The 23,247-nt window shown below is 40.9% G+C and overlaps 1 protein-coding gene across 9 annotated transcripts in view; it reads right to left on the reverse strand.

Moving 5' to 3' along the window:
• Window positions 1-780: 780 nt before the first annotated feature.
• Window positions 781-23,247, reverse strand: part of PLAG1 (PLAG1 zinc finger) — a 51,952-nt gene continuing 29,485 nt past the window's right edge. For 4 of the 9 annotated variants that reach the window (XM_080639411.1, XM_080639413.1, XM_080639410.1 and 1 more), the window contains 3 exons: window positions 12,432-12,531; window positions 8,110-8,468; window positions 781-7,506 (listed from right to left, as the gene is read on the reverse strand). In XM_080639411.1, the coding sequence (XP_080495537.1) occupies window positions 6,243-7,506; window positions 8,110-8,351 (1,506 nt within the window). In that variant the 5' untranslated portion in view covers window positions 8,352-8,468; window positions 12,432-12,531 and the 3' untranslated portion in view covers window positions 781-6,242. Of the gene's footprint in view, window positions 7,507-8,109; window positions 8,469-12,431; window positions 12,532-15,429; window positions 16,037-22,898; window positions 23,127-23,247 lie in introns of those variants that run through there. The other 5 variants (XM_080639409.1, XM_080639414.1, XM_080639412.1 and 2 more) reach the window with 5 other exon arrangements.

Raw genomic sequence — 23,247 nt, forward strand, 5'->3', positions numbered from 1 at the left:
TCAGGCAAGACGTTACACCTTTATTAGGAGCAGATAAAGCTTATATTGAATTACCTGGAATATAGCACCCAGCAGGAACTTGAAACTTCACAGTACTGCTGGGGTCTGTCACTTTCAACACCACTACCTCCACTGTTGTTCGAAACACAGAAACACAGCGCTACTGTTTATTTGCTAAAGGCCTCAGCTCATAATGATAAGCAGCAGCTAATCCTCCAATATACTTCTCAAAATTTTAAGCACAGACTAAATTTTGCAACAGAGCTTATCTTGCTGCCCGTTTGTGGTCACCAGCCCTTGCTGTGCCAACTGCGGCAACTACTGCTTTGGGAAACCTAATTTCTATCCGATTTAAGACATTGTTTTGATTTGCAAAGCAGGGAAGCCAAGAGCATGTAGCTGCTCAGTTCTTGCTGGTCCAGCAGGACCTCAGCACCAGTTTTGGACTTCTCTGTCAACTCCCCCTCCCATTCTTTATCCTAGGGCATGCTTGTATGTGGGAAGGATAAGGAGGAGAGTGAAGGGGGAAAACAGAATAGTCTTTCTCTTCCACTCCTGGAAGGCAGCAAGACCAGCTATAGAGGATGCTGAAGGACTGTTTTTCTGTACTTTCCTATGCAAGTTTTGGAAAGGGATGGTTACAGGAGTGAGAGAAGGGAAGATGCCCATGGCTCTGAATTTAACAAGGTGAGCTCCGAAGGGATTGCACCAAGAGGTCCCTGGATACAACATAGATATCATCCATGCAATCACATTCCACTTATTACTCTGCTCATCTGGCTGCATAGCACCTCTTCCCCCAGTACATTAGTCAGACTTCTCTGGCAGTGTCATGGGCAGATGGGAGATCTATAGGACCAATGCAACAGAGTTTCTCCTGAAAGCATTTCAGAGAGACAACCCACCTACTAGGTCTAGCACATGCCACACTCTTACACGGTGTATCCTGCGAACTATAACAGTCAATGTAAATGACTTGCATGAATCTGGAAATGATGGAGAATCACTCACCTACATCTCTCAGACAACTGGTCCCACTACAAAATCCCCAAACTCATCTTCCAGTGTTTCACAGCATTTCAAAGTGCAATTTGATGGCAAGCTGACTTGCTTCCTTCAGTTCAGATGTGTCTCATCACAGACACAGTAGCATCATCCAGTTTGTTCCTTGGTGGAATCATGAAATGCAGATACTTTTGCTTTCAGATTGTCTGAAAAAATGACATTTTACCATCTGTAAATTAGAAAGACAATTACACCTTTGCACAGTCAGAATAACTACACCGAGCAAAACTGGATGCATTCTGTACTCCCAAACGTGCAGACCAAGGTTATCTATTGAAATGCCAGGCGTAAGTTATTCATTAACTAAAACCATTCTGTAATTTTATTGATATATTTTGTGGAGTTCACATATTTTTGTACAGCAAACATAACACTGTAGGCCACAAGAAGCTGCAGCACTATTGTTTAATAGCAGCAAGGTATATTTTATAATCAGGGTATGTGGACAATAAATAGTCTGTTTCTTTGGATGTGAATGTTTAAAATGAAGTTCTGCTGCAGCTTCATAATGTGATTGCTATTTTACAGAGCTTATACACAAAAATATATATGCAATCTTTTTGTCTATATTTTATACAAATACAACAGTAGTTTGTGAATACATTTTAAAGTACATATACATGATAAGCAACTCAATTTCCCATATCACAGGATAGCAAATTTTAAATGCAAGAAACATATACAAATTCAGTCTGGAATGCAGGGTTTTCTGTGTTCTTTTTTTTTTCTTTCTCTATTTTTGACTCAAAACTTTTCTCATTAAAACATAAAGTCCAAACCATTTTTCCACTAGCTAAAAATATAATTTCAGCAATCCAAGTCAGGTTTGGGTGTGTCATCATTCCCCAATATACTTTCCCCAGTTATTGTCTAAATTCAAAGGCTTTTAGTAATATATAGTATGTTCTTCACTCCACACCATATAAAAAGCCCACATTTGAGTTTAACTAGCAGTCACCTGTGTTTGTGAACAAGAGCTGGGCTTGTCAGCGTTTAAATTTGCATGTCCAAAATTTTACTTTTGCAAGTGCATATGAATACATTGTGGTGTTGCACAAAGTTCATTAATGACAAATTAAGTCACAGTATAAAAATATATCATACAACTATAGGTCTAGTATAGTCCTTTTTTTCTATGGGTAAAAATACATCTGAATGAGACAGGGAGGTTTGTAGCACCATGAGAGGAGTTGTATCCCAAGTTACATTAGCAGCATGATCCAATATAACAATATTGCAGGAGTGTTTCTGAGGAGATAAACATTCACTCTGGTTCAACTGTACCACTGAAGCTTATACTGAAAAGTGTTTACATATGATTAGCAATAGTTCTGTGTCACTTCCAGGGCTAGATAACTGTTATCAAAAGACACTGCCTTCCAACAAAAGTGAGACACCCTTATTGCGTAAAAGCTTTGGGACTATCCAAACACAATTTGAACGACTGTGGCATTATCTGTATGTTGAGCATGATGCTAAATAGGCTGTGGCTTTAACTGTACACTGGGAGGATGCAGGATGGGCAGCTAAGCCTATGCAGTTTACTACACGCTAGATAAGTACATTTATTTCAGAGGCTTATCTACAGACTGAGAAGAATACAGGATGAGCTGCTAAACCAGTGTATGAGACAGACATAACGAAGGATGCAATCCTGCTCCCCCTGACCTTTACGGATGCAGGATAAGGCCCTAAGTCAACCTCAGGCAGCAGCATAGCGATGACAGGATATGATAAAAAGATCTGCATCAAATACTGCGTGTTAAAACATTTTTGCCATAGTTTACCATCCAGAACTCCAGAGGACACAGTTTGCATTTGGTGAGGACAAACTCCTTTCGTTTGACTGGTATTCAAAATGGCAGTAGAAGACAGTGTAGTTTGAAACATGTAAACCTAGTAAAAACCATTGTAAAACCCTCAAGAAAGACACACTGGTTCTGTGCAATATAGCAAATTGATAAGAAAACACTGTAAAAATGTACCTGTTTAAAATTACAATGTCTACCATTTTGTACACAAAGCATTATACCAAAGGCCTACATATATGTAATCTAATGGCACTTGAAACAAATTATAATAAAAGGTTTTATAATAAAAAGCATAACCTGTAAGAAATTTTCTTAAAAGGTTTAGGTTTTCTTTTTGAAAGTGCTATATCTTGTAATATGTGTAACATAGAGGTTGACCAAGCTTTATTTTAAAAAATATTGGCCTATAATACAAGTTTAGCTCACTAGGCAAATGATCCTGAAAATATGTACTCTTAACATTCATTATTAGCTTAATAAAGCAATCAGCTCTGGCTCATGTTTCAGTCAGTATATGGTTTTTAAAAACCGCTACTGCCAAATTAACAATAAATCACTCTATTCCACAATTTACTACTAAATAAAGCACAAGCAACAAGTACACAAAAATATATATCTTAAAAAAAAAAAAGGAAACAAAACCCAAAACAAGAAAACAAAAAAAACCTTACTAGAAGTCTAGAAGTTGCACAAAGAGTGGTGCATGATCAGCCAGCCCTCCCCCCTCCCACCAAGAATCCATCTGAAATCGAGAAGACAGGGTTTGAAAACTGATGGTTTAGTAGTGGCCAATAGTGAGTCCGCCTAAGTGATACTCAAAAGCACTCCGGTAAGTATTGCTTACAGTGTCAGTCTGCTTCCACGTTACCATACATCCTAGTTCAGTGGCAAACACGCTCGGTGCAGCCACTCACTGAAACCCTGACTGAATGAGGTTCAATATCTTGTCTGAGGTCCCTATTTCTTAAGTGAAATGTACATCTAACTCCAAAGTGAAATGTTAATCCCTTTTCAGGAAGCTAAGGCACGAATAAAGTAGTAAGGATTCTGGCTACGTGCTGAGAAACAGGTGTTGGCAACGTGTCTGTTTCAGGTTTCTTTTTGTAAATGAAGTCTAATCGGCAACTGAGCCTGATAAACAGCCGCTATGGATTGGGAATTTGTGTGCCTGAGGCTGCACAGCCACGCCGCTGGGCTGGCTGCAGGATGTTGAACACTCCCAACTTTCCAAACCACTGGAGGAATTAAGCTCATTTATCTTCATCTCAGATTGACTTAAAGGATTGAGAAAAAACCCGAGTTCTTCCTAGCTGCGTTATAGTTGCTGATTTAAGCTAGAGTTACATTCGGTTGCATTCACCTTGTGCTCTGTTCATCTGTGTTTTTCTTTCGTTTAGAAAGGTGAAAGAGAAAAGAAGCAATATTGAACAAATCATTCAACTAAAGATGTAAGCAAGCAATCTGTTTCACAGAAACCAGAGGAAGCAGTCATGAAGCAGAGCTAAAAGCCCACTTTGAGATAATGTGCTCCTAAACCCAAAATCTAGGAGTAGTTTGCAGAATTTCAAAAGGTATTTTCCTTATTAATACATCCTTATTTTAATGCCTTTGGAACACAAACGCATTTATAAAAATGTTATCTTTCAGTAATAAAATTTAAATACACATATGTATAAAATAGTAAAACTACACCTGCATATTGCTCCTAAAATTACAAAAAAAAAAGTAGGAGCTACTGATAAAACATCTGGAGCATGAGCTCCTTAAATGGGAGCAACTTTTGTTTCTGTGAAGTATATTTAGTTTAACCACTTAAAACCTTGTACGAATTCTCATTATTGTTTGAGAGATACTAATGTACTTGATCTCTATTTTTTAATTCCTTGTACAAAAATGACAAGGAAAAGAATGTTACTGTTGAAGTACAGCAAATCTAGTTTGCTTTCATGCATCACAGGGTTGTTTGTTGTTTTTTTTTTATCTTTTGGTTATTAGGGGTTGGGGAATAGAATATATTGCATTAGGTAAAAGTGGTGTAAGCAATATGCTTTTACTTCACTCCTAAGAGTCCTGTCTTTAAATCTTGGCAATGGGCAAAAAGTCCCTAACCAAGTACCCAGGTGTAGAAAGTGTGATTAACATCTAACTTGTTGCTTAGGAGGACATAACACACCATGTAACACAACTGAAAAGATCATTCCAATAGGAAAAAAAAAAAAAAAGGCAAAACAAAACCAAAACCCGGTATTTGCAAATTTACATTCACTCTCTGACTGCACACTAGTTTTGAACTGAAAATAGATACACACTTTCTGGCTGGACTTGAACCACCCTTCGGCGGTGGCAGCTGGGAGAAGACTGATGCTACAAATGTGAATATACTACTGGAAGATTCCTATGCAGTACTCTTTCTATACTACTAAAGAGAAAAAACCAGCAAGAATTAAAACAAAAACTGCGACAAAATATTCTGCGTTACTACATTACAACACTTTTATATTTCAAGATCAGCCATTAATTTAGCCTGTTTCCCTATACCAGAGTCATGAAAGCACAACAACACAGTTCCAAATTCAACTTGAAACATTCGTCATTCAGGCAAATTCTGTTCAGCCATGATTTTAGAGAATTAAACTAATTTTGTTTTTCATCTGTTATCTGTAACAGGCCAAAAAAATTTAAGCCAGAAAATGGCAAAATTCTTAACACCTTTTATAATGACTTCAATACAAGTCAAATGCTATATATATGTATTTGTGTATATATGGACTTCTATATATACACACGCAAGTTTTCAGAAAAATCTGAATTCTCTATTTATTTAAAAAATTTAGATTTGTCATTATAGAACAGATCAGACATGACAGCATATGGGAAGAGGATTTGTTTGGAAATGGACTGGAAATATATATTTTTTTTCCCAAATCTTCAGGAATCTTTGTGACACATACTTTAGCTGGATTCTTTGCAAATAGTGAAATATATATTAAAAGTGGTGGTAGCTCTACCACTGACATCAATAAAACGGAATAGCTGGTATGGTTGAAAAAGTTATGACAAAGGGATGAGCGCTGAGAGTTTGCTTGGGATGACTTTCTACTGAGCATTTTCAATGTGTCAATTGGCAGTGAAAACGAAAACAATACAATGAGACTGCTTAAAAAAAACCCCAACAAAGTAAACACAGCTGAGAATAAACACTTTCAAAACATTTTTAAAAAGTTAATTTAAATTTCTTACTGGCTTCATGAGATCGGTACTGTACAAAAGCAGAGAATTTATAATGTCTTATAGTAGGCACTAAGTTAAAAATGGTCACCTAAGGCATTTCTACAAATAGACAGTAACAAGCCAGCTTTGTACATCCTATTGGAAAGCTTGATGAAATCGTGGTAGGGTGGTGGTTGTGCTTAGACTGCTTGTGAAAGCTGCTGACAACGAGTGCAGAGACCCAAGACCTATACTATTGCTAGGATCTTGTGGATCCTGGGTTTGTGGTGGAAGTTGAGTCATAGAAGAATGTGCCTCCTCTTGCGTATAACTCATTCCGAGGTTCCCCACTGAAACGGAAGGATTATAGGGAGGGCCATTTACAGGTATGAAGTTGAACAGCTGAGAAAAGTCCAATGATGGGGTGTTTAGAGGTTCACTAATAGGAACAGAGCCCTTGGAAAGGGAAACCTCCCCAGACCCATCATCTAGTGGCCCTACTTGTGGATCCAGCCCTAGTTTTGATGAAGATGCTTGAGAATCCTGGGATGAAGAAGGCATACCACTTTGCAACTCCATTAAGTAACTTTCGATTTCCCCTTTCAATGGCTGTTCTTTTTCAGGCATAGAAATTGCGTATGAGGTAGTACCGAGTGGATATTTCAACGATAGCTGGTGAGGAGGGTGGACAGACTCCATATCTATTGGACAAGGCATTCCCAATGGTAATGATGTGGCAACCATTTGGTGTGCAGATGCAGAACTCTGCATGGACTGAATCTGAGTGTTGTAGAGATTTAATTGCAAAGTGTTTGTAAATGGCTTTGATGTCAGTTCACTGGAAGGTAAAGACATCACTGGAAGCAGCTCATCCTTAATAGGCACAGAAACATTGCAGGTAAAGGGATCTAGAAGGTCCATTGGCTCTGTTTTGACCTTCAAAAGTTCTTGGTTGTGACTTTTCTTCATGTGACGCGTGAGGTGATCCTTCCGCCCAAATCTCTGTGCACAGTACTGACAAAGGAAGTCCTTTCTTCCAGTGTGCACTACCATGTGTCTACGGACATCCTTTCGGGTGTAGAACCGACGATCACAGTGTTCACACTGGTGTTTTTTCTCCTTCACTCCACCCGATGACTTGCCTGCGTGAGTTTTTAGGTGCTCCAACAGCACTCCTGTGCTTTCAAAAGTCTGCAAACATACCTTACAGGTGAGGTCACCGCTTGTTGCAGCATGCAAAGCCAGGTGACGTTTGAACCCAAGCTTGGTATTGTAGTTCTTTCCACATTCTTCACACTTAAAGGCCTCTTTGTTGGGATTGTGTGTATGTAGGTGATTCTTTAGGTGATCTTTTCGGTGAAACATTTTCTCACAATAATTACACTTGTGGGTTTTCTCAGGAGAATGAGTAGCCATATGCCTTTAAACACAGATATATTCTGTAAGTAATTATTTTGATCAAAAAACACACGTGCTCATTTTTTAATGGCAGCTAAATACTACACTAAAGGCTGCTTTGCAACAGAACCTTTTAACTGAAAGCATGACACTACATAGACAGTTCAACAAATTTAAATATAGCAAAACACGAGCCATTTCTCTTAAATCGACACTTTTAGGTTTTGGTGGGTTTTAGCTACTGTAACAGGGACATATAGGCAAGTATGAAAGTACTCATGTAAAAGTCCATAGCCAAAAAATTTTCAGTCCATACTCTTTTTTCTTGTGACAATTCCTTACACAAATGAAAATTCTACGCTCATTTAAAAACAAAATGAAATAAAACAAAAATAAAAACAAACAAACAGAAAACAAAAGCAGAAAACAAATTAAGAAACAAAATCAAAGACATTAGCTTGCAAACTTAGGTAATTTAGAATTCTAGAAACAATCCAATGGCTACTTTAATTAACACATCCTCTCTGCAATCAGCTGAAGGCGTACAAATATATACTTTTACACGGCTTAACACGGCCAACATAAAATAGATAATATAATCTGAAAGATAAATAGAGTTTAATACCTTAGTAATTTGTACTTAGAAACAAAGGCCTTGGTGCAGTCTTGTTGTGTGCACTTGTAGGGCCTCTCTCCTGTGTGAGAGTATGAGTGAACCTTTAATTTCTCAACACTGTTAAAGGCCTTGTCACACAGTTGGCAAGGAAAGTTTTTTCTTGGTTTGGTTTCACCACGCTTACGTTTCCCTGAAGGGACTTTCTGGGTATCTCTTACTTCTGACAAATCACCAGGAATGACAGTGGCCATCGCAGCCTAAACCAGGCCTTCTTGTTGGACACTTGGGAATTGCCCAACTCCACTAAATGATTTAGCTTTAGATGGCTTCTCAAGTTTCATGTGGTCGTAAAAGAAAGCAAAAGGGGACTGGAAAAAAAAAATAAGAAACAACTAGTTTGTAACTAAACTTAGATTTTGAAGTTTACTTGCTATGTGATGCTTCTGAATAAAACTTAAAAATAAAATTAGGTTCAGCTGGTCTAATGTAATACCTGCAGGTTTGTTTTTTGTTTTTTAACACTATTTGCTGCAACTCTTACAATGCATTGCTCAGGATGAACAGATCCACATATGCCCTGAAATCACACCTCGCAACCTTCCCCTCAAGCACTGATGGAGAACAGCAAAGTTCCTGACTGATTACGGGAGGCACCAGGCAAAGAGCCTACCTACCTACCCAGATGGCTTTTGGCAGCTTCGGATTTCAAAGGAATTAAAGGTGTGCCTGTGGTGTTTGCACAGACACATGCACACACACATGCACACACTTATCACAGTGAGAATCTGTAAGGCTCGAAGTGTTTGAAAGCCTGTGCGAGAAGTGGCAGTACCCAATGCTGACAGTCTGCGGGGACAAAGCTCATGTTCTCGGGTGTACTTCCTCGCTGAGGTTACTGCACATCTATGCATCTGCTCTAGTGAAATATACGCACTGACACTGATTGCTAATGCCAGGAGAAATTCTCCTGTAAATTTACCCCTCGCTAACAGAGACCTGATGTATTAACAACAGAAATCCTACGGATTAGGGATAGATTAGTCAGATTAGGGTTTTATCAGCGCAGTAATGGAGACCTCCACTCTCCTCATGCTACCCTGGAAGATGTAGGGGCTATAAATGTTCAGATTTAGGCTAGCTCAGGATGGAGGCTCTTAGTCCTGCTGGGGCATTGCAAACCATAAACTAAGCCAGACGCTTTCGGCTAAAGGAGGTGCATGATGCTCATCTAAGCTCATCTAATGTCTAAGTTGCGGGTGAACAGCTTGAAATTCATCATCTGGTAACATATAGTAGCAACTGGGCACCTGCTATTACATGGCACTCAACAACAGCCCTCCTTTGTCAGGGGTAGCTGACAGCGTTTTTTCATCATCAGAGCACAACTGCTACTACAGATACCAAAACCCAGCGCAGGAAAGGTGGAGTGCAAGGTCTGCAGCAGTGGGAATGAGGAGGACAACAGGAGGACAGCGCTCAACGCAAGCGTTTAGCAGGGCTGGAAAGCCCTGAAGAGTGGCTTTTCTCCCTCAAAAGCATGCCGTCCCCCCAGCCCCGGTGTCACGGCTCACAGCTGCTGTCCGATCCAACCTTAGCCAGGGCAGCTGCTGCAGCAGAGGCGGCTGTGCCAGGCAGCACAGAGGCTGGAGGCTGTGGCGGGGATGGGGGCTCAGCGGCCGGCCACCAGCCAGCAGCTGCTGGGACAGGTGGAGCTGGGAGCCTGGAGCAGGGCAGGGAGCTCCAGGCCGCAGCTGCTCAGCCTAGCACCACCTCCTCAATGAACAGAGCAGGCTCCTCGCTGCTGGCAGCGAGGGAGGATGCAGAGCTCAGGGCAGCCTGTGCCCGGCCTCAGCTGTTCTCTCTCCCTGCTGAGGCTCAGCTGACACCTGAGCAGTGCCCAGGTGCAGCAGGAGCAGAACTAAATGGTCCTTGCAAGAGCCCCAGTGTGGTCCTGGAGGAAAGCGAGGAGAAAAGAGAGCCTGTGTGTTCCTCAATGCATGGCAGGATGGGAGGGCTGGAGGGGCAGGGAGGGAGAGGAGGGGATGCGCCTCCTTAATGTCTGCATTTTACAAAATATTCAGACTGACATCTCCACTTGAAACGCATACACAGAGTATGCTGTTGTCTATGCCTCTTCCTCCCTCCTCCCCATGACTTTTCCTTTGTCTTTATAAGAGGAGAGAAGTACTGGCACACCAAGATGGAAATCTGCTGCCTTCCAACCTAATGTCCTTGAATATCAGGTTAAACTCTACTATCATCTTTAAGTGAGACATTTTGTAAGACCACCTTTACTCCCCCCCGTTACATATGGAACCACTAACCTTTTTAATGATACCCAGTGACTGAAAGATCTTTCTTTAAGGACTCTTATGATTTCAGATTTGTCTCGGACTCATTCCCACTCATGGGACAAAGTCTGCAGACATCAGTTCCATGAATGGGAACATGCACAGGTCTTCAAAGGATCAGCTTAATTTTATGGTCTGTCTCACAACCAACTATCTAGTTCATAAGTGAAAAAATGAAACAGTTGTTTGGAGACTTGGGAGCAACAATTTTCTGCAATAAAAGCAAATGAAGACCAGCTCCAATGTCAATGAGGCCGCCAATGGGATCAAAAGGAGGGTCTCATTCACATCAAAGTTGTGATATATTTGTGAATTGAAAGATTTTTTCCAATATACCCTTTAATCAGAATCTGGTAATAAAATAAATTTTGCTTTCCTGTAAACAAACGCACTGGTCTTCTACACATATTGGCCTGAAAATAGAATGAAATCTTGTTTTAGTCTAATGTCTTCTGACAAATGAAGTCTAGGGGCAGGGGGAGAAAAAAAATCCAACCTGATCTACTTAACAGAGAGTATATCTATACCACACAGGCCCCTATAGAAGACCTGCTACACAGAGCTGACAGTGCAGCAGCCATGACCCTCACTACGTGCCTAGGACACCTAGTCTCAGAGAGGTAAGAAAAAGCTGTGATCTCCTTCACCTCCCTACCAAATCTATAGGCTGGGACAAGGCAGGCAGCATTAGCAGCGAAGGGCAAGAGAACCACCTCCACAGTCTGTGGCAGGGGACCGTGGTTAATTTGACCATGCTGGGTCCAGAGTCCAGCAGCAAGTGGCTTCTCTGCCTAGCTGGTGACAAGGAAAGCCGGCACAGCTGGTAGGATACAGCAGAGAAAGTGAACTGTTGCAGAGGGCACAACAGACAGAACCTAGATGGGGCTATAGGGCCAGGAAGGTGCAGGGAGCGCTGTGTAGGGGTTGGAAATATCTAAGAACATGAGGATAGGAGCGAGTTGATGGGGACAGGTGGGGAAGAACAGAACATGCATCAAGTCTGGGAGATGCAGGATGTTAGGGCATATAGAAGGGTGATATGCAAGGTCTGATGTGAGGCCAAAAGCAGTCCTTGCTGTGGAACAGCATACAAGCTTAAATTAACAACTCTGACTACTTCCCCTTCCTTTTCTCAATGCAAAGATCACATCTCAGGCTGGAGGTTTAGACTGGACATTAGGAAAAATTTCTTCACCAAAAGGGTGCTCAGGCATTGGAACAGGCTTCCCAGGGATGTGGTGGAATCACCATCCCTGGAAGTGTTCAAAAACCGTGTAGATGAGGCCCTTAGTGACATGGTTTAGTGGTGGATTTGGCAGTCCTGGGGTAATGGTTGGACTTGATGATCTTAAAGGTCTTTTTCAACCCAGATGATTCTATGATTCTATATTCAGGCCAATCTTTTCCAAAAGTTCAGGTAACCTAGCTGCTGCACCAGAAGTAATTCAGAACATTCACGCAGATGAATTCAAGATTTTTTCCTCTATGATCAAAATGAATTAAGCTGACTTTGAACTGTGCTTAAATGTCCTTAAATATGCATCACTAGAATAAATATAGTGTGGATCCAATCTTTGACAATGACAGTGTTTTATTAAAAGACATGTATACACTATTATCTCAGTATCATTTCTCAACAGATGAAGAACTTCAGTATTGATCTCTGAATAGCAAATAACCACTTTTTTTTTTCTTGTGGACTGAGCAATGGAGATAAAACTTAAAAAACCACTGATCCTCAAATATTACACTTTCCAAAGACCAGCTGAAAGAATTTTATGAGTAATATTGCCTGCTTGTGTCTCAACATATTATCACTTAAAATCCTCATTCTTACTGGTGCTTTCACAACTGCAGGATGAATGATTATATGCAGTATCAAATATAACAAACACATTACACAAAACCTCATATATAATACTATCTTTAAACAAGCATATACTTAAAGCAGAATTAAAGCAGCCTCTGTTCAATGCACACCTGATGTTTGCCCACTAAAGTCCTCAGATTTTGGTCTTAACCAGTTCCGCTGACTCTTCTTGGAGGAAACCAGAATCCAGTACTTCCCATTTTTACTGGTCTGAAAAACAAAAGGAAGAACGGACTAGACTCCAGCAAAACCAGTACGGTCAGAAAGCCTGGGATGCAGCAAGACCGAGGGATGGAAAAAATCAGAAAGGAAAAGTTAAAAAGGGATAGATCCAACCCATGCACAAAACATTATGTACTGTTAATTATAAACTGTAGGAATCAATCGTTCTTGCATTATCAGTAGCAATTACGCACTTCAATTTGCAGTATACTTACATCATTTCAACTAATGCTATGCTGGACAGTAACACATAAAGAGATAAAATTAGACAAAAGCAAAGGAGTTTTCAATAAAGTTAAAAACAAACCAACAATTTCCACAGACCACAAATAATTTAGAAATAACAATAAAACATGTAAAATATTGGGCCCAGACTTGAGTTTCTTACTCAGGAAGGCCTGAATAAGTGATTTCTGGATTAGGCCCAACTTTACTAGAACCTAATGCCTTCATTCTGCTTAATTATACAGGAAATAGCAGCTTAAAAGGTGACCTGCAAAGGAAAATAAAATTAATTTAAAAAATAATAAAGCCTCTTAATGATGTACATGCTACAGGTAAATCCCAGTGGAGGCAAGTCTAGGTGTGCCTGAGCAAATCCAGAGGGCCTTTCTGGAATTTCCCTTAGATCTCCCTTTTCCTTGCCACCATCCTTTTGTAATTTGCAGCATGTCTTTCTTTTCTTGCTAGAAGACCTTCTGGATGACACAGGCATAAGTGGAAAATGTTCAGTGCCTCATTATAATGGGAAGGTTTATCCTCTCCAACTCTTCCAGAGAGTTAAGGGCGAAGCCCTATGCAGTGTGCACATATCCCACGTGGCATAGCAGGCTGAAGGTATTTGGCAGGAACCTGGGAGTAATGTAACATTTCCCTTACACAAACCATTTTCCCTTCTCACTTCCCATTCGCTCCATCAAAGTATTCTTCCTTTTGGTACCAAGTTCAGCTTTGCACAGCCTCTGATGGTAAGCATGAATGTGAGCAAACCAGCATCCTTGAACATCTATTAAAGGCAAAAGTGCTTCAGAGCAACTGACTGAAGCTTTCTGACAGTTGAGGAGCATTTATTTGGGGCTCCAGTACCCAAAGAATTTGTTTTCCACTAAGGAGCAAGAAAGGGAACACAGCCCTCATCTCTTTTGGAGGTCCCCAGGTCACCTTTCAGGGCAAAAATGCCAATGACTCATCATTCACTCTCCCAGCAAGACCCTTATAAATTAGTTACCCTGCAATGCCTATCTCAGCATCTTCCACTGTCACAGCAGAAGGGAAGAGCTTCACTATCCAGATTTTTCTGCTAATGTAGCTCACACTACATAGACAATATTTAAGACAGCCACACAAATGTAATGAACTAAGTCCTCATGGACTTAGTGCTTCCACTATTGGTATTTACAGACTATTCCCTATTCAAAACTACACATGCCTCCCGCTCCCAAATTCTGCCTAAAATATTATAATGCCCTCTCACCACTGTTCATTGTTTTCTCTTACATGCTTATGGTACTCAGTTCTCACCACACATCTAAAGTCTCACTAGCAAAAAGCAGATGCCCTCAGAAGACACGCCATTAGAGGCATGGAAAGACTCGTATGAGGGGAAACTGAAGCAACTGGAACAAGTAAGCAAGCAACAAGAAGGAGTCAAAATGCTGAAGGTACTCTTTATTCATTACCTTATGAATATAGCAAAATCACAATGCAGTGCATCCAGATGAGGGCAATGCTATACCTACAATTAGCTTGGATCTCAACCTCTAGACCATAATTAAGCAGAGCTCAACAACATACACACAAAAAGGGGTAAGTTTGTATGAATAATGAAAACATTTGCTACATTTGACAGGATTAACACAAAATGTACTATAATTCCTATGCTTTGTGACAGTAAATCAGCTATTTGATAAAAGACATTTTCTTCTGCACAGAATATAAAAGTTGTCTCTGATAATGTTGAATTTTAGAGCACCTTTCTCAGAAGCTTTTGGAGCTGGCAAATGTCTGAGGCAGAATACTGAACAAAGATGAACTATTCTTCTCATAACGGCTTATAGTTACAGTGTTATTACGTTTTCTTCTGAACTAGATGAGTTAGGAACAATCTTTTAACAAATAACGAAGCTCAAATTATTCTCCACGTGAAGCAGAGAAGCATCACACTGCAGAAGGCACTGTCACAGCACATGCCCCAAACACATTTGCGAACTAGTAACAAAATACAACTACTGTGATTTGTCAGATTACAATTCCTAGAATTGATCATCTCTGCCAGTATCTGTGAGGCACTAATTTTGCTAACTCTCCAGGCACCCAGTTCCAGATTAGACAATATTTCAATTTCTACCACCTAAGTAGCCAAAGAAAACAAAACAAAACTCAAACCCTAAGCTAAATCTTTTACTTCTGGTTTTAATATTAAAAAAGACTAACATACTTCTTTCAAAACTCACAGTTCATGTTTAAAAATCTGAAAAAACAGCTACACTTGAAAATGTTTTAAAACATTGTTATCTAAATTAAAAGGATAATGAAGACATTACATGAATACAACCAAAATCCTCCTCCTAATTTGCATTTCTTACTTTTCTTAAATGTCCAAGCACAGTAAAGGACAACACCAGTTTCATGGCTATTTTCTTGCAAAATAAGAGAGCAATAATGAGAACCCAGCATTGAGAACACTGTATCTGTCATTCTGCCTTGCATACAGGATAGTGAATCTAGCTTCAAATCCTGATATTAATCCATTTTAAACCAGAAGAAGATTCCTAGAAACATTAGTCATAATAATGGTGGAACTGGTTAAGAATTTAATAGTATTACAAGGTCATCCTGGGTTTTAAATATTTCTGTAAGGAAACAAAATGAAAAGCAGTTACTTACCCTATGGAAACTGTGATTCTTTAACAAGTGCTGTCCACACAGATCCCAGGTGAGCATGTACTCACATGAACAGGATCAAGTTCTCTGAAGACAGTAATGTCCATCCAGGCTGCGCCTGTGAACCCTCCCAACTTCTACTGGCAGTGGCATAAGGCAAAGGGTTCCTGACCAGCGCCACGCATGTCATCACACCACCTAACACGCTCTGCAGCGACAGCAGCTCCCAGTTCTGCTCTTCACTCACGCCGTGGGGAAAGAGCTGTTACATATATCACTGCCTTTAACATACTGCTTTGACAGGTGACAACCTCCCTCTCCAGTAGCTGACGTAGCCCTGCTGCTCCCAAACCTGATGCTGATGTGGAGGAGCTGACAAAGTCTGCTGTGGCTGAAGAAAGGGAGCAGGGCCACGGGAGAAGAATATGTGGGCAAGAGCTGATGTCCTAGCTGGGAGCACAGTGTGAGGAGTAGAAAGCTGAAACACAGACTGGCATCCTGGGTTGGGAAGAAGGAAGATGAACATGTGCAGCCCAAGGAAGCCAGGAGCTGCTGCTGCTCAGGGTGGTAAGGGAGCAAATTAAGCTCAGAATGCCCGAGTCTAACCACTCTCCGGTTTGCCAACAGCAAAGGCTCATTCAGAGAGAAGGACAAGAAACTGCTTGTGGTTCCTCTATGGAGCGTGTGCCTGGAAGAACCACAATTAGTGTAGCATAAGTAACCATTTTTCTTCTTTTCTGTATCAAGAGACTATTAGTCACCTGACTAAAAATCCTGTGACAGAGGAAACCTGCTCTGTCCAAGCAGTCAAGGATAGCTGGGAGAGCTGAGCTGAAGGAGGCATCAGCACGCATCAGTCAACGTAGCCATGTACTGTGGCTCCGCTAAAGACCAGCAGAACTGAACTACAGATTTCATCATGTCTGCTCCTCACAGCTGAGGCTACTGAAACTGTGCAAATGTCACCAACGCTCCAGAGGTGAAGGAATCCACCCTGGATTAATGCAACTGAAGAAGGAGCACCATTTAGCTGCCTGCTTTCCCTGTGCTATGGGCTTACACACAAGTCTCTCACTGGGCAGTTCAATTTGTGAAGGTGCAGATTTAGCCCTCCTTCCTTCAAACACTTCTGATACGACAGCTGTTGGAAGGGGCTGAAGGCATTCAGTGGTGAAGGCTCCAGGACAGCACGCTGAGATCTGTAGCCCTGCAAAGTTCAGCCATTCTTCCTGGCTCATCAAAGATCGAGGTGGCTACTGCACCCTAGCACTGACCTCAGAGCGGTAGATCTCACAGGCTTTGTGGAAAAACGCTAGGCTTTTTGCAGCAGAAAGCCTCATCTCAGAGCAGGAAAGGCGAAACAAAGTGAGAACTCTATGGCCCGAGGTCTCCTACATCTGGAAGCTCAAGTTGAGGCTTTGATGGTGGAGGACAAGGAGGAAGAACAGGCATTGCTGGGGTGAGACTTAACCAGAAGGTGGGTTTGACCGGGGAGTCTGCCTATGCTAGGAGGGGCTCACGCCTGCACTTTCACAAAGTGATACTTCATTTAATTTCCTGCCTGTTTTATTGTGTAATTTGGAAGTGATTTGAACAGGAAGCAACATGTACGTGCACGTTTCTGCCCCAAGCAGTAAAGACACCTGGCACAACTGTCTACAAACACAGCACTGCCAGACGGCCCGAGGGACCAATCTCAACCCCCAGAGCCCTGACTGCAGCCACCATGGCCTTTCACAGGGGAGGCAGCAAGAAGGTCAGAGCCAATAGGTACACTACTGGACAGCAGCCAGGAGTTAAGACAGGGCTCTACAGCTCCTCTCCTTCAGCTTGTGAGGGAACAGCTTGTAAAAAGACACAGGGGTCCACGCTGAGGCCCAAGGGGGACAAGACGGCACTGAGAGGTGGGTGAAGCAACTTGGCCTTTTGCATTTTTGGGCAACAGTTACTGTAAATAGTCATTCAAAGACGTAGGTGCTGGCCCTACCATACAGCAGTGTCTCATGTAAGGGGAGCGCAGACACACATGAACAACAAAAGAACAGATAGTTTGTTGGCTGGTTTGTTTTTTTTAATATATACAAGGCTGTATTTATCTTATCTTGAACTTCAGGACTTCTCCTTATAGCAGGCAGCTAAGCTCAGAGACATCCTTCATGAATTCAAGCTCTAGCCTATATTATAGAAGGGTGGCCAGGACAGCAGCAAGAGCATGCACAGACTTCAGGAAGACACAACCAACTGCAAGCATGCAGCAGGAGAACTGCCCATGAAAGCTGCTGCAAGAAAATAGAACAATGTGGGCAAAACAGTGAAAGTATCTATCCATTATCTTAGGTACAAACGTAAGAAATACTTAGAGATAATAACACATAAGACTTTACCCTTCAGGGAAACACCCCAACATCTAGAACATAATGAATTAACATCAGCACTGAAACTAAACCCAGGCAACCATTGTAGTCTACTATTAGTGACAGCACATTACTAATATCTACTGCGTGTGCAGAACAACGATTATGCTGCAAAGGGTATTACACAGAAGGTAAAAAGAGACAAGAACTAAGGTATCTCATCAGTTCAAAATTTTAACAAAGTCTTTCTTGGTGTTTTGGGGTTTTTTTTGGAATACCTCCATAAACAGAGAAACCTACTGAGTACGCATAAAGCAGTAAAAAACCCTGACCTTTCAAACTAGTGTGAAATATGGGTAGCAAGGGGAACAAATGCACTAAAATGATGAAATCCACTTCTTTTCTTTTGGGCAGTAAATACACAGATTACACTAGCAAACTTGTATTAAAGATACATACCTTTTATTAATTAATAAAGCAAGCATTTGAAGGAAAACAACACTAGGCTGCTGTGGGACAGTAACCCTCATGAAAATAGGTATTTATACAGATTTGACTATGAAGTATGACATGGGTTTTTCATGATTTTGAGTAAGACCGCTCGCAATTCTTAAAAGCTATACTACAGTCATGAAATTTGGACAACCAGAATTTTTATTTCAGAAAATAACTCATTCTTTTAATATGCTACAGTAGAAAGAGCATTACACAACCTTTTTCAGAATATAGAGGAAAATTCTAACACGCCTGCCTTTTTCTCCTTAAGTTTCTGGAAAAGCAGAACATGAATTTACCAACGTTTATTTTATCATGACCTAATAGTCTGTAATTTAAAGGAAAAAAAAAATCACAATACTATTCAGTATCTCTTTGTAGGCTTTCCATGTTTCAAATTGCTTAGGTCCACTTTAAGTCTGAAAGCTCAGTTTTGGTTACTAAATGTTTCAAAGGATTCCTGATTATATACTAAATTTAAGGAAACAAGAGCAGCCTCGAGTTAACCCATCTGATAATTATGGTTTTATGGGCTTTTTAAGAATCAATACGGCACTGCATAGATGTTTTTCTAAACACTTTGGAGAGGCTATCATACAAATAACGTTAATATTATCACCACTGTTAGAATGTTTATAACATTCTTTGGAATCACACCACCTCACTCCACCCCCCAGGAATAATCTGCATCCATTTTTAAAGTGATGATGCTTCTGTGAAAACAAAGTTTGGTTACTGCTTAATCTGCATACAGGACCAAGTCAAGGCTGAGAGAGTTGGGGTTGTTCAGCCTGGAGAAGACTCCAGGGAGACCTTATTGCAGCCTTTCAGTACTTAAAAAGATACTCATAAGAAAGATGTGGAGAAACATTTTAGCAGGGCCTGTTGCAATAGGATGAGGGGTAATGGTTTTAAATTAGAAGAGGGACATTCAGGACCGATGTGAGGAAGAAATTTTTACAATGAGGGTGGTAAAACACTGAAACAAGCTGCCCAAGGAGGTGGTGGATGCGCCGTCCCTGGAGACATGCAAGGCCAGGCTGGACGTGGTTCTGGGCAACCTGATCGAGTTGAAGATGTCCCTGCTCATTGCAGGGGGTTGGACTAGATGAGTTTTGAAGGTTCCTTCCAACCCAAACTATTGTATGGTTCTATGATAAACCTTAATCAAAAGCAAATCCTGAATATGTACAAGTAAACACAAACACACATCATAAAGGTACATATGAGATTATACACTAATATGATCAGAAGTTACCTGATGTTCACAAGGAGTATTATTTTCCTTTGTCTGAAGACATCCTAAAATGAGACTAGATGTTTAGGCTAGATAAATGGTACATCCAGGCCAGTATTCTATCTCCAGTAACAGCCAAAAGTACAGAATAGGTCGCAAACGTGTGATGTTTTTTATTGACTGTGTATGTTCTTGTTTTGACAGGCAGTGGTTAGTCTGCCTCTTCCTTCCTCTGCAGATCTTCATGATGTTGCCCTCAATTTATTCCTTTCCCAGACCAAAGCCACAGTTTACAGAAGTGTTTTTCAGAGCAGCAGTCTCAAGAATTATAACATCGGGGGTAATAATCTTGAGAGAGAGATATATATGGTTTAGTGTGAGGTGTCCCTGCCCATGGCAGGGGGGTTGGAACTAGATGACCTTAAGGTCCTTTCCAACCCTAACTATTCTATGATTCTATGATATGGAAGCCACCCCATGTAACGCATCATCCTTGCTGACCTTCTGTAAGCCTCTTCCAGTTCTAATAAATCCTTTCTGAGATGAAGGCTCCAGAAGCACACGCAGCAGTCAGCAGGGAACTGGACCATACACTCTTGTAGATCACATTATCAATTTTATTCTATATTTCTTTCCTCTAACATCTGGGTTGTGTTTTGGTGACCAATGAGCTCATGATCCCACAACCAAATCCCCAAATCTTACTTCTCAATGGTAATACTCAGCTCAAACTCATTACCTTCATATATAATCAGGACTGTTCTGCCCAGTGCTCCTCAGTTAGCCTCATTTATCTACGCTGAATTTCATCATCCATTTTGTTGCACCGTCCTCAGCACTTCAATGCCTTTCTACTCATCTCCACAGCTGGCTCTCTTCTTCACAGCAAATTTGTTCACCCAATTGCTCATCCCCTTACCGATACCATTTACAAATAAGCTGAACTGCACAGAACTCTGCAGAACATAACTGGGACCCTCGTTGACTGAGAATTGACTGTCTACTTCTGCCCTTTGATCCTGCCTTTTAAACTGTCATTTACTTGTACAAAGACTTCGCTCTTACAATATGGTTCCTTAGTTTCCTTAAAAAGCCTTTTTGATAAAGTTCACTTTGATTTTTGAACCAGAACATCTTGCTGATGCCTCCAAAGTACTCAAACTCCCTAAGACTCCCAAACGACAACTGATGAAGGACAAAAATAAAGTGCCTGTGAGAAAGGGTAGTGTCCCCAGCACATACACCACATCCTGGATACAGGTGGTAAATATGCGATAGTCCAAAGAAAGCAGCAGAAGTCCAGTCCTGTCCTGAATATCACACTGCCTGGGAGCAAAAGCTGTGACAGGGTTTAGCATTGCTTTTTCTGTAACTCTGGATTTTCATATAATTTATTGGAGGTATTCCAATTAAAATGCTGATCCTGGTTGCCAGTCTCCTCTGCCTCTTATCCCAGCCTCCACAGTAAGGCAACACGTAAAAAAGAGTGCCCAATTCCCAAGCAGCTGCTAATCTTCTAATACACCCTACAGTTAACTGCTGTTCTGTCTGAAAATACTTACTAGATTATTTCAATTTTACCTTAAATAAAAAGTGTCATGTTTAGTCATGATGTCCTTTACTACTACTGCTACAGCTGTGATGTTGGGTGATTATATCAATGACCTTATGAGCTAAAACACAAAAGCCTTAGGAAAGGATAACTAGAGGTGCAGAATATTTAGGGTAATACCAAAGCAAATCCCTTTTCAAAGCTGTAATCAATGAGCCTTTTAGATCCTGCACAGCACAAATATTGAATGTATTTCTGACTGTTCATGTACCAGCTTTGTCTATGCAACGATGTTAGCATACACCTAAACACCTTACTCTGATTAGGGTGACTTCACAGAGTGCTGGCATGCCATTTTGCTATGAGGGCATCCTTGTTAACAAGGTAAGTAAACAGCTCTGCATTTGTGCCCATCTCTCATTTGGTGCATTGTGCAGTTCATTTACAGCGCTCTGCTTCAGTTTCAGTCATGCAACACACTTTGGGATGTACATCTGAATCTGTAAGCATTCTGAGACTTCATGCCAGGTTGATGAACAATTAAAAGCAGTTATGCATGACTGAACATAGCAGAGGGAGATGAAGCTAGGTGGTTAGTATCCAGAACAATCACTTGGAGTACAATTTTTGGATTTATGTGACTGGCAGCAACTACTGGATTCAGTTTCAGGCAGCAAAGGCAGAACCTGCCAGAAGTCCACACAGATTCTACCCTGGAGCTGCAGGCACAGAAAACCAGTCTGGGAGCTCCTGTCAGCCTGACGAAAAGTTGTAAGGATGTAGTCACCGAGCAACTTGACCACTAAATCACAAGGTAATCAGCTTGTTATTGGCAGGGCAACCAAGTCAGGAAGGCAGACAGAGCACTAGAAGGTTTGTTTGAAGGGACAGGGCTCCCTGCTGGCACAGAAGCAGGCTGAAGAGATGCGTATCTGTCGCCTTACTCTACCCCAGCTCTACTTCCCAAACACACAGGCTTATGACTTTACCAACACAATGGCATATTCCTTCACAGTCTTGTTGGACACAGTTTATGACAGTAAGCATTCATCAGTGTCAATCATGGGTGCTCGATGATGAAAGGCCTGTGTTCTGCAAGTAATTTTTGCCCTCCACAAGAAACCAAAGTAACTTAGTAGGTTCAGCTTCCCTGACTTCCAAGCCTACAGTAAGCGATGGGAGAAAAAACACATGAAAGACTCTGCCTTAAATAGCTGCAGATTGCCAGTGGAGCAGGCTTCCAGAAAGGTGGAAGGAAGATGGTGACAAAAAAAGATGGAATTAAAAACAGTCTTATGACTGTATGGCATGCATCAATGTTTCATGCACATAATGGGAAAAAAAGTCCTGGAGGGCAGATGGAAACATGAAATGGAGATGCTTTTGTAGAGTCCCAGAGAATGTATTCCTCTAAAGTGCTCTCCAACAAGATGCTTGAGCTCCTTTCATGCTGTAGGAAAGTAGCTGTAGGCTAGCAAAAAAAATTGCAATCAAAAAGGTATGGTTTAGTTTTATTTCACTTTTAAAAAGTTGTGAAGAGTCTTACAATAGTTGTGTTCAATTAATTTTTCAGACAGGTGTTTAGAAATATGGATTTATTTACTGACTTAACTGATGGCGAATTTTTTTCAATGAAAAAATAATGACCTTAAAACCAAAGTAGGTCATACAAGAACTGCTCCTCCAGATGACCCTGAATACTGTCCAGGAAACATTTCTGATTAGCTCAACTGACACAGTGGTCTCAATACAGAACATCTTTCATGTTTTGCAGGGTGTTGGAGGTAAAGTGCTGCTTGATCAGTGTTTTGTTACAACTGTTTACGGTTAGCACCTTTGCATTGCCTGTTTCTTGTCCCCTTCCAGAATTGTATAATCCATTTCAATCTTCTGGGAGTTCTCCAGGAAACCTTCCTTTCACCACTCTGCCTTTGCAACCTCTTGCTGAGCTGAGCTGACAATTTCAAGGTTCAGATCCACCTTTTGTTTATCTTCTGAAATCTGATGGCTATCTTTTAGCTAATAATTCCCCTCTTCACATGGGCTGCAGCTTTTTTATGGGCTAAGAGAAATCAGAAAAAATAAAGATGTTACTGGTCACCCCACTCATTACAATCTCTATTTTATATTGTTAATGAGTTTCTTCGTGACCACATTCAAATTCCTTTCCCCCAACTCTTCTT

The sequence above is a fragment of the Psittacula echo genome (assembly GCF_963264785.1).
Source record: "Psittacula echo genome assembly, chromosome: 2".
NCBI classification, from domain to species: Eukaryota; Metazoa; Chordata; class Aves; order Psittaciformes; family Psittacidae; genus Psittacula; species Psittacula echo.